Source organism: Sander lucioperca, chromosome 2, assembly GCF_008315115.2.
Source record: "Sander lucioperca isolate FBNREF2018 chromosome 2, SLUC_FBN_1.2, whole genome shotgun sequence".
NCBI lineage: Eukaryota > Metazoa > Chordata > Actinopteri > Perciformes > Percidae > Sander > Sander lucioperca.
Window position 1 is genome coordinate 21,745,252 of NC_050174.1, and position 12,182 is coordinate 21,757,433.

A 12,182-nucleotide genomic window follows, 5' to 3' on the forward strand; every position below is an offset into this window, starting at 1 on the left:
TTTCGACAGGCTATACTATGGCTTTTTATTACTTTTTTCGACATACTATACTACGGCTTTCAATGACTTTTTTCGACATACTATAATATGTCTTTTTTACCACTTTTTTCGACATACTATTCTATTGCTCTTTATCACTTTTCAACATACTATACTATGTCTTTTCATTACTTTTTTTTACCATAATATACTATGGCTTTTTACTACTGTTTTTCGACATACTATACTATGGATTTTCTATCACTTTATTCGACATGCTATACTATGACTTTTTATTAATTTTTTCGACACACTATATTATGGCTTTTTATTAGTTTTTCGACATACTATACTATGGCTTTTTATTACTTTTTTCTACATACTATACTATGTCTTTTTTATCACTTTTTTCAACATACTATACTATGGCTTTTTTATCACTTTTTTCAACATACTATACTATCATTTTTTTTGACATACAATTCTATGTCTCTTTATTACTTTTTTCGTCATACTATATTATGGCTTTTCTATACTTTTTTCAACATACAATAATATTGCTTTTTATTACTGTTTTTCGACAGACTATACTGTGGCTTTTCTATCACTTTTTTCGACATGCTATACTATGGCTTTTTATTACTTTTTTCGATATACTATACAATGGCTTTTAATTACTTTTTTCGACATACTATTCTATGGCTTTTTATCACTTTCAACATACTATACTATGTCTTTTCATTACTTTTTTTACCATACTATGCTATGTTTTTTTTCGACATCCTATACTTTGTCTTTTTTATCAGTTTTTTCGACATACTATACTACGTGTTTTTATCACTTTTTTCGACATACTATACTATTGCTTTTTATTACTTTTTTCGACATGCTATACTATGGCTATTTTCGACATGCTATTCTATGGCTTTTCATTAATTTTTTCGACACACTATACTATGGCTTTTTATTAGTTTTTTTGACATACTATACTATGGCTCTTTATTACTTTTTTCGACATAGTATATTTTGGCTTTTTATTACTTTTATTGACATACTGTACTATGTCTTTTCATCACTTTTTCGACATACTATACGATGGCTTTTTATTACTTTTTTCGACATACTATAACATGGCTTTTTTCGACATGCATTACTCTGGCTTTTCATTACTTTTTTCGAAATACTATATCCTGTCTTTTTATCACTTTTTTTAGACATACTATACTATGGCTTTTGATTACTTTTTTCGATATGCTATACTATGGCTTTTTATTACTTTTTTCGACATACTATATTATGGCTCTTTATCACTTTTTTCAACATACTATACTATGGCTTTTCATTACTGTTTTTCGACGTACTATACTATAGCTGTTAGGTGTTTGCTTCTGCCCAGAACGCAGAGATTACACACAGACACAGTAGAGTAGTTTAAAAAGGTTTAATGGAGCTACGGGTACTCAGAGAAACACAGACGATGGTTTCAACGCCGGGAAGCTCCTGATTGGTCCAAGGAGGAGGCAAGCCGACGTGGAGGGGTCCAGGTAGTTTCCGGACACGAGAGGAGACAGGCTGAGGCGAGATCACTGGTGGGTTCCTGAAGTGGAGACGGAGGCTGACAGGTGAGACTGGGAGCATGCAGACGCCGTGGAGATTGCAGCAGGGCTGAACGAAAACTAGGAGAGAGACACAGGGTAAGTTTCAGCAGGGAATCAAAAGGCAAAACTAGAACACTTCAGGGCTTAGGGCCAAGTTACCACATGGGTTGTAGTTAACGAACTGGCGCCGACAGGAAGATCAGCCCGGGTTAAATATTGCTGGTGATTGTGGATGATGAGCTGCAGCTGCGAATTTCGGCTGAGCAGAGTAGAAGCGGCCACGCCCCTTGACCTACATCTCGGACCACGCCTCCAGCACTCCATTCAGAAACAAACACAGACAAAACACAAACACAAACAGACACACAGGGAAAGGACATCCCAGACAGGACAGAGAGAGAGCTGCCCGTAACAATGGCTTTTCTATCACTTTTTTCGACATGCTATACTATGGCTTTTTATTACTTTTTTCGACCTACTATACTATGGCTTTTCTATCACTTTTTTAGACATACTATACTATGGCTTTTTATTACTTTTTTCGACATACTATACTATGGCTTTTTTCGACATACTATACTATGTCTTTTCATCAATTTTTTTGACATACTATACTATGGCTTTTTATTACTTTTTCCGACATACTATACTATGGCTTTTTATTATTTTTTCGACATACTATACTATGGCTTTTTTATCTCTTTTTTCGACATAATATGTATATATGTATGTAATTTTTTCGTGGTGTCCAGCACTAACAAGTAAAGTATTTCGTGATCACAGTACGAATACGGTAGGTAGTAGCATGAAAAGCCGATGGCTATTATGGATTTGTATTACTTTTGTCAACATACTATACTATGGCTTTTTTTATCACTTTTTTGGACAAACTATACTATGTCTTTTTCCAACATAATATACTATGGAATTTGTATCTCTTTTTTCGACATAATATACTATGGCTTTTTTATCACTTTTCTCAACATACTATACTATGGCTTTTTATTACTTTTTTCGATATACTATACTACGGCTTTTTATCACTTTCTTCAAAATACTATACTATAGCTTTTTTCGACATACTATACAATGGCTTTTTTTATCTCTTTTTTTGACACAATATACCATGTCTTTTTTCTACATACTATACTTAGCACTAAAAGTAAGGAGATATGTGTTTGGTAGATTATTTCTTTGTGGTAACAATGCTTTTTGGCAATAAATCTTATACCGTTGGACCAGCCTGGTCACACACTGCTGTGGGATGGCATCCCATTCTTCAACCAGCAGTCCTGACCTCAACCCCATTGAACACTTGTGGGATCAGCTTGGGCTTGCTGTTCGTGTCAGCGTGACCAACACAACCATGTTGGCTGACTTGCGACAAATGCTGGTTGAAGATTGGGATACCATCCCACAGCAGTGTGTGACCAGGCTGGTGACCAGCATGAGGAGCAGGTGTCAGGCTGTTGTGGCTGTGTATGGTTCTTCCACACGCTACTGAGGCTCCTGTTTGTGAAATGAATAAATCGTTAAATTGCCAATATGTCTTGTTTCTTCAAACTTCAATCATCCAATCCACCAAACACCAAACGAGTCAATGGCAAAATAAGCTGTTTGACATTGGCAGAGAAAATTTGGGAAATTTTTCATGGGCGCAACCAACATACTGCTGCTCATCCCACAATGCATGTTCCTTACAATTGGGACACCATTTGAAAGGGAATAGTATGGTATGTCACACAAAAAAAGTCATGCTAAAATTAATATGTTGGAAAAGTCATAGTCATAGTATAGAGTATCAAAAAACTAATGAAAAAGTCATAGTATAGGCTATCAAAATTCATAAAAAGTCAAAGTATAGTATGTCAAAAAATAGTCATAGTATAGTTTGTCGAAAAAAGTCACATAACATAACATAATATGTTGAAAAAAGTCATAAAAAATTCATAATATGTCCAAATAATCATAAAAAATGTTAGTATAGTACGTAAATAAAGTGATAAAAAAAAGTCATAGTATAGTAGTGAGCCCTGAAAGTGACATGGACGATTTTCTTTTTTAAAGCGTGCGCATATTTTATAACTGGCACGCCCACTTTACTAAACCGCATGCGTGTGTTATAATGCGCTTGAGCGACAGCGCTGTCCTCCTTCAGTTGTGTCCGGTGGAGCCCCCAGTGTGCCTGCTTAATATTTATCCCTGAAATGTATTGAGGTAGAAGTGGCATGAAAAGAAAAGTAAAGTACAAGTACCTCAAAGTTGTACTTAAGTACAGTACTACTTCCATCCACCACTGTGTTTTATGGACATCAGCTTTACCTGGCCTCACCTCTCTACCATCTCTGTGATGTTTACCCTCGGTGTAAAGTCGAGCCTCTGGGTTTCCTGTCCGCAAACAGAGCCTCCTCTGTGTCTGAAACCCGAGTGCTCAGCATTCCTCTGCCCAGGCCTCAAATAAAGAACCAAATTCTTACAGAAATAATCCAGGTCCCTGCTGGGACTGCAAACCTACCCCCTTGCCTCCCTCAAGGTGGACAATCAGTGTCTTTGTAGAGCCGATCTGATGCCATCAGGCTGAGCCGGAGCGGGTCTAGTCCTGCTGCTGCTGGAGATGTGCAGACAGCTGCCTCGCTGGAGAAACTGGATTATTGTGGACAAATATCATCATTATCATCATCATCATCATCATCATGGGTGCTGGATTATCAGAGTTGTTTTCTGTGGATGTGGATATTCAAAATCTTCTTTTCAAATTGGATTGAATTGCCCGGATTAAAAAAAAAAACATCACCAGTTCTTTGGGATTGGCTGAACAACAGAGAGTCTATACCAACTTAAGGGTAAGCCACAGTTATTCCTTCTTTTCTGCACGAGATAAAGACTAGGACATGGTTTCCCAAACATTTTTTTTTTCAAAGACCCCTTAATTTACAAATTAGACCACAGAACCCTGTTTGATAAGATTTCATCCCCCATGGGCCCCCCTGTCGGATAGGATTTTTGCTTTTAGATGTTTTATTACATTTTTTGAAGAAAACATTGGCACATCCAACAATTCTTCTATGCAGGTGCGTAAGAAGAATATCACAGACTTGGGAAACTCCTGCACACTGCTAACTAGGTTCAGAGGGACTGAAACTTTCGTTTTCTTTAATAAATGGTGGTGCTGCAGCAAGAGCAGTGTGCAGAATTTGCCTTTTCTCCCAAGATGTTTTATTACAGAAAGTGTATGAAACCCATGACCAAACAGTCATATCATATGTCATTGTGTTACTTACTGTATGAATGGAATTATAGTGCAAATAACATATTAGCCTTTTTTGCTGGGGCCCCCCTGGAACCTCTGGGGGTCCCCGGACCCCACTTTGCAGTTAGGAGTGTGGGCTATTAGGGCTGCACAAGACTTTTTTTTTTTTTTTTTTTTTTTTTTTAATTGTCATTGCAATATCAACTGGCACAATAAACACATCACGAAAGACAGTGAGAGATTGTTTGGGTTACTTGAAAGAAAACTGCACTTTAAAATGTAGCTGTCATTCTTTTATATTCCACTCAATGTTAATTTGTTTAACAAAAGAATGTTACAATTTTTTTCCTTTTCCGTTGTTTTAAATTCAACCAGCAAGTTGTTGTATTTTAGCAGAACATTGAGTGCAGCAGGAAGGCAGAACTGAATGCACTTTAATATCTGTTTATTTATCGCTGGTAACATCGTTATTGCGATATTTAACGATGTTATAGCATATTTTCCTTATATGCCGTGCAGCCCTATGGGCTATATTTTCAGACCACAGCTCGGAGCAAAATTGTAAGCAACAAGGCTAATAGATGAAAAGTACAATTAATCGCAAATTGTTTTAAATCGCAATATGCACTAGTGTGGATGTGTCATACCATTCTGAATTAAGTATTGTGATGCTGCAGAGACGCCCCGGCCTACAAATAGTATCCAACAGACTAAATCCTCACAAAAATCACGCTATAGTCATTTTAATCTTAATATTTTTCAATGAAAATGAGACTAGTGATACAAAAATGATCATTCCCTCCAATATCGTGAATCATATCACAAACGCAATATCAGTCAAAGTAATCGCGATTAGGAATTTTCCTCATATTGTGAAAAGCTACTGTAATTTAAGTCCTAGAGGGGCAGTCAGTGAGTCAGGCAGGATTCAAACGTTAGACCACTTAACATGCCTTTATTTCAGCATTCAAAATAATTAAAAACATCTCAATTTATTATACATATACAAAATAGGTACAGATCCTTGTGGTATTTTCCCCCATGGGTGTGTCTGTCTGTCTGCCTTCTCTCACAAACTTCTCTTTGCTGACGGCTCTCTTTCTGTGCATTATTTTAAAAAGAAATCTGTTTGATTCCAATTTCTTTGAGAAAATTCACCCTTTCGCACAACAAACATAAGAAACAAACTACAAACGGATGGGTGGATGAAGGGGTGGAGGAGAATTCGAAAGGGCAGAAAAGTGGTTCAAAGGTTCAAAACATAGAACCAAAAAAATAAAAGCGGAAGAGGGAAGAAGAGAGTCGGATCCGCTCTTGCGAGCACTGCTGTGGCTGGAAAATAGAAGAAGCCTTCTCATTCTGGACAACAAGAATTCAAACCGTGGTTTTATTTTAGCACCAAGAGGGCCCTGCCATGCTGGACAGACAAGATAACCTCAAAGAAAGAATAGCACCGCACGTTATTAGCTGTTTCTACTTCTGCAAAAGTGTTAAGAGTTAACCTCGACTACCCCTTCCGGCTGCCAAAAGTTCTACAGGCATCACTTCACAAACACTGGGCCCTTTTTTTTTTATTATTTATTTACAGCTGGTATTCCTTGCTTTTCTGAGGTAGCCATAGGATTTTTTTTTTTCCTTTCAAAAAAAGAGGTTTAAACCCATGTTTCTCTGCTGGTGGTTTTAATGTGACTTTTTTTTTTCAAAAAAATGAAGAAAAAAAAATGGAACAAACAAGAAAGCAACCACAACAACGAACAAATCACAAACGGCTACAAAATCAGCCGATGATGAGGAGGAGGAGGGAGTTGTCGGTGTTGTCTGGGGCCGGTGGACAGGGAACAACAGAGACAAACATGGCTGTCAGTTTCACCGTTTATTCATCAACACCTGAAATGTTGTACAAAGCAATTGGGTTCTGTCTGTTCTGTTGGGACTGTCCTTTTCATTCCTCTCACCACAGTGGTGTATAAAAAATACAAAAGTCACTTGTGTGTTTCGGCTGGTTTCTGTAAACTCCAGAGAGGCCTGGTTTGGCTGGATGAAGAGGGGAAGTCAATTTTTTTTTACACTTTACAGAAGCATATATTATTTTCTTGTTGCCAGTGAAACAAAAAATGTCTTCTTTACAGGATCCTTGGTGTTGGTGATTGTAAAAAAAATAATAAAACAAAACAAAAAAAAAACCAAGAGTCAGAAAAAACAAAAAAAAAAGTAGTGGTCCCAAACACGACGATGCAACGCCGCCATCTTGTTGGAGTGCAGGTTTTTTTTTTTTTTTTAGGCAAAGTGGACCATCGGAACAATGGCCGAATGGAAATTCGTTGAATCAGGAGCGAGGGGTCAGATGTTTCAGAAAAATGGCAATAGAGAAATGTTTTGGTGGGGTTTCTTTTAGAGAGAGATGACTGCTAGAAAAAATAAAACACACACACACGCACAACAACAATTTCAAGTCCAGATTTCTCTTTTTACAAGAAGCAGACGGGTCCAATTTCAAGGCCAAACTCTTGGTCTGGAGCACCAACGTCCATAGGAGCGATGTCAATGATGGGCAGGCGAGATGTTTTCGATGTCTTGTAGTCGATGACTGTCTTGCCCCATGTGCCGGTGTGTGACTGGAGGGAGAGAAGAAGAAAAAAGGGGTGTTAGGGAGGGTCAACATTCAAAATGGCCAATGCGTACAGTAGTTAACTCTGGACAAAGTTTTTCCAATTTTTGCCTGAACTTTTGTTCAAAGCGCACGAACCACAAGACTAGCTACAGTAGCTAGCAAACATGTTACTCTGATGAACTGCATTCTGACTCAAAACCACTGTGTATACCATTAGGGAGTTTATACTATGCCTAGTCTTTTACTGGAAAGTTCCGCCGGATGTCCCTCACCTTCCCGCTTTCTTTGTGTTTATGTTCTAAACCCTGGTCGCTTCGAGGAACTGCAACCGGAAACTCGGAGCTAGCAAGCTAACGTTACACGCTAAATCTGGCAAGTTTTGAAGAAATTTGAATGGTGCAACAAGGCAGGCCTGCTTGGTTCTTTCAGGGGAATGATTGTGAAGATTTACACAGAATATGTTTAGGGCATTTCCTCTCTAACTGGGAGGTTTTGGGAGCAATTGGTGGGATTGTTGTGGACGAAGTACACACGGAGATACACTGGTGAGAGCAAATGAGGTTTAACCATGCATCCAGCTAATTTAAATAGCTACTGTATTGTGTGAACAGTTAACATTTAATATTGTATGTGGCGTTGTGGAACTAGGTCTGGCAATGCAAGACTAACATAGGCTGAACTGTGTCGGTTATTACAAACTCTGCAGCTTTAGCATTTTGAAGCTCGTTCGGCTGTCAGTGGAATCTGGATGAGAGTATATCAACTCAAGTTTTAAAGCTCACCGTGCATCCGTCTTCCAGGACGCTGTAGGTGAAGCGGCTGTTGCCCTCGGCTCTGATCTCGATCTCGTTGGAGCCCTGGAGGAGCAGGGCCTTCTTGAGGTTGCCGGCGGTGGCGTCCATGTAGGCGACGCTGTTCTTGCAGTGGTAGGTGACGTTCTGGGTCGCCTCAGTGGACATGAGACGCAGGAAGGTCAGCTGGATGTTGACATCCTCTGGGGCAGAGCCCTCGTTGCCGTACTCGAACTGTGTGGGAAAGAGGAGGAGGGGGGGGGGGGGGTTACTGACTGAACTGTGGAGGCCAGAGGAGGGATAAGAAGTGGATAGGAAAGATGCAGTTGAGGAATGGTTTAGGAAACAAGTGAGGAATGGGAAGTCAGGGTTGCTTAGGCGCAGCACCCATGCAGTTTTGGGGAGGAACTGAGACGGAAGGTGACCAAAGAGAAGGCAGGTAGGGATGAATTTTGAGCGAGGAGTGAGGAAGAGCTCCATTTGGCTGGTTTAACATAATTACCTGGAAGCCATCGGTCATAGCCTCTCCGAACCAGACGTGCTTCTTCTCCTTGATGTTCTTGCTCATGTACCAGTTCTTCTGGGCGACCACGCGCTGAGTTGGGGATACGCAGGTCTCTCCGGTCTCCATGTTGCAGTAGACCTTGATGGCGTCCTGGGTGCAGCCCTGGTCGGGGTCGATCCAGTACTCGCCTGGAGAACAAAGAGTTCGGTGGAAGAAAAAAAAAATCAGAAAAATCGGAACTCCAGCATGCTATTGCAATCGTTCTACCACTGTTGCGTAAACAGTGGAGTACATATACTCAAGTACTATACTAAATTTAAAGAATTGTACTTTACTTTGGTCTTTTTTTTATGCCACATTCTGCTTCGCTACATTTCAGAGGGACATATTGTACTTTTTACTCCACTACATTAATCTGACATTTTCAGTTACTTTACAAATTAAGAATTTTGCACACAAAACGCATGTGGTTTATAAAATCTGATGTACTATTATAAATTAAACTACCCAACAATAAAGCGACCTACAAGTCCAGCTGAAATGATTAGACCATTTACACTTAGTTGATTGGCTAAATGTTTGGATCATTTCCAGATTCGAAAATGTGAGGATTTTTCTGCATTGAATACTTTTACTTTTAATACTTTGAGTACATTTTCCTGATGATACTTGCATTCTTTTAGTTAAGTAACATTTTCAATGCAGGCCTTTTACTTGTAACTGTGTATTTTTACAGTGTGGTATTAGTACTCACCGCTCTTCCAGTCGGGGTGGCACATCTTCAGGTCACGGCAGGTTCTGGCGGGGTTCTTGCGGGTTCCGTCGGGGCTGCGGATCTGCTCGATCTGCTGGCTCAGGCTCTTCAGGGTGCCATCAACCTCCAGGTCGCGGTCACGGAGAACGTTAGCGTCGTCAGCGCGGTATGAGCGGAAGGGATCGGGGGCCTTCTCCTGAGGCTGGGAAATGAAGCCGAGGTCGAATCCGCCACCGGGGGCACCAGGTGCACCGGGAGGTCCAGGAGGTCCAGGAGGACCCTGAGCGACAAGAAGGGAAAGGAAGAGGAGAAGATTTTGGTTAATTCATTGCTGGTAGAGGCTTTGTGGTGTTCCTAGAAAATCCCAACCTCTATGTTCCATAAAATCCCAACCTCTATGTTTAAAAGTGCAATTGAAGTTGTATTTTATCTAAATAAAAAATATTTAAAAACATATCCCACATCAAAATAACTAAATAAATAGAAATAAATCTTTTCAAATAAATAAACTAAGAACACATAGTGACATCTGAATTAAAACAAGTGATATCAAAAGTAGATTACGCCCCAGGCTGTTTAAGAATGGCATCGCAATTAATATTTCATCCCAACAGCTTGCAATCTTTACACACTTATATCAATTTTTAACTTTTTGTAGTCGATGACTGTCTTTTTTCTAATTTTTATCGCTTCGTCACACCCCCTAAAATAGACGGAGCTAGACTTACAGCAGGTCCCATCTCTCCGGAACGTCCACGAGGTCCAGAAGGTCCAGTGGGACCAGGCAGGCCAGTCATACCGTCCTTACCATGAGATCCAGCAGATCCAGCAGGTCCCTACAAACATAAAGGGAATCCTTAAAGTCTCTGAATGTCAAGTTCCTCCAAACACTCGTATATATAAAATATATATATATATATATATATATAAATAAATAGCTAAAAGTATTGCATATGCAGCTGAAGGGCTAAAAGTATTGACTAAACAGTTCAAATGGTTAGCTAAAAGTATTGACTAAACAGTTCAAATGGTTAGCTAAAAGTAAAGACAAATTGTAGTAATAAATAATTAAAAGTTTTTCATAAGCGGCAGAAATGGTTAGCTAAAACTAATGACTAAACAGTTCAAATTGATAGCTAAAACTACTGACTAAACAGTTTAGATAGTTAGCTAAAACTACTGACTAAACAGTAGCTAAAACTAGGCTACTGACTTTAGTACTGTTTACAGTACAAATAGTTAGCTTAAACTACTGACTAAACAGTTCAGATAGTTAGATAAAACTACTGCCTAAATAGTACAAATAGTTCGCTAAAACTACTGACTACAGTTCAAATAGTTAGCTAAAACTACTGACTACACAGTTCAAATAGTTAGCCAAAACTACTGACTAAACTGTTAAAATAGTAAGCTAAAACTACTGACTAAACTGTCAAATAGTTAGCTAAAACTACTGACTAAAGCACTTAAAGATTGTGTGGTGTTAACTCACTCTAGGTCCAGCTGGTCCAGAAGCACCAGCAGGTCCCATCTCTCCGCTAGATCCCTATGGGTTCAGATCAAAAACAGTGTCACAGTCAGACATAAAGTGTGTACATTGTGTGTGTTGTCGATGTGTAGGTGTGAGTGAAGTGACATACAGCTGGTCCAGGAGGTCCCTGCATGCCAGTGAATCCTCTGTGTCCCTTCATGCCTCTCTCTCCAGCCTCTCCGCTCTCTCCCTTGTCTCCACGAAGCCCAGGAGCTCCCTGTTAGGGGGAAGAAGGGGATGAAAAGTGTGGCTTTGTAGCCTACTGTTCGCCATTCAATCTATTTTATTTGTAGTTTGTTTGTATTTGTCTGTTAATAGCTAATTTTGTTACTTACAGCAGAGCCACGAGGTCCAGCAGGGCCAGCAGGGCCAGCGGGGCCAGCAGCTCCCTGAAACATTCAGAAATCAGTTTGATGTAGAGGCAGGTTGCAGTGAAACAAAATCTACGCTCGTGCCTATAGTCAATTTAGTATACATAAATGGCTAGTTTTCCTTAGCATGTACTGAAATATTAACTGAACACTGGCAATATTTTCACAAAAAGACAACATCCAAACTGAAAAATGGCTTTGTCACTCACAGAGTCTCCACGGTCACCGGTCTTTCCAGCGGGTCCAACAGGTCCGGGGGCACCAGAGGGTCCAGGGGCACCAGGGGCTCCAGAAGGACCGCTCTCTCCACGGTCTCCCTAAAACGCAAACACCAAATTATTTAATCTCATGTCTTTTATTACCATGGTCCTATGTTCAGGGAATTTAAAGGGCTGCTGTGGTGAAAAAGACTCAGATTAAACCAAATATCTGTCCTCCAGGATTTCACAGGTCTTTGGCCTTTGATTGTTGTTCAACGAAACTTCAGATAGCCTAAGATATAATGAAACTGGCCACTGCTGAGGCTATACAAAACATCTCAACAGAATTTTCAAAGACATGGCTCTAATTTTTTGTTACAATGGCAGCTTTTTAGCTAGCTAAATACAGTAAATGGTCAGCTAAGCATCGATGTATCTAGCAGAAGCCAGGCTGCTTTAGCTATTGCTTGGCTCGGGTCAACTTGGCTGACTCTTCTAGAGCTTAATTTCTGTAGTAGAAGCTGGAGCTACAGACACAGTTTACTGTGTCACTGTGCCATTTGGAAACAAATCTACCTCAGCAAACTATTTC

At 39.6% G+C, this 12,182-nt stretch overlaps 1 protein-coding gene across 3 annotated transcripts in view; it reads right to left on the bottom strand.

Annotated features, from left to right (window-relative positions):
* Positions 1-5,765: 5,765 nt before the first annotated feature.
* col1a1a (collagen, type I, alpha 1a) overlaps positions 5,766-12,182 on the bottom strand; it is a 28,209-nt gene continuing 21,792 nt past the window's right edge. For 2 of the 3 annotated variants that reach the window (XM_035994774.1, XM_031292503.2), the window contains 6 exons: positions 10,981-11,034; positions 10,217-10,324; positions 9,489-9,768; positions 8,732-8,922; positions 8,221-8,463; positions 5,766-7,442 (listed from right to left, as the gene is read on the bottom strand). In XM_035994774.1, coding sequence (XP_035850667.1) covers positions 7,296-7,442; positions 8,221-8,463; positions 8,732-8,922; positions 9,489-9,768; positions 10,217-10,324; positions 10,981-11,034 — 1,023 coding nt within the window. In that variant the 3' untranslated portion in view covers positions 5,766-7,295. Of the gene's footprint in view, positions 7,443-8,220; positions 8,464-8,731; positions 8,923-9,488; positions 9,769-10,216; positions 10,325-10,980; positions 11,035-11,128; positions 11,237-11,354; positions 11,409-11,599; positions 11,708-12,182 lie in introns of all 3 variants that reach the window. The other variant, XM_031292502.2, reaches the window with a different exon arrangement.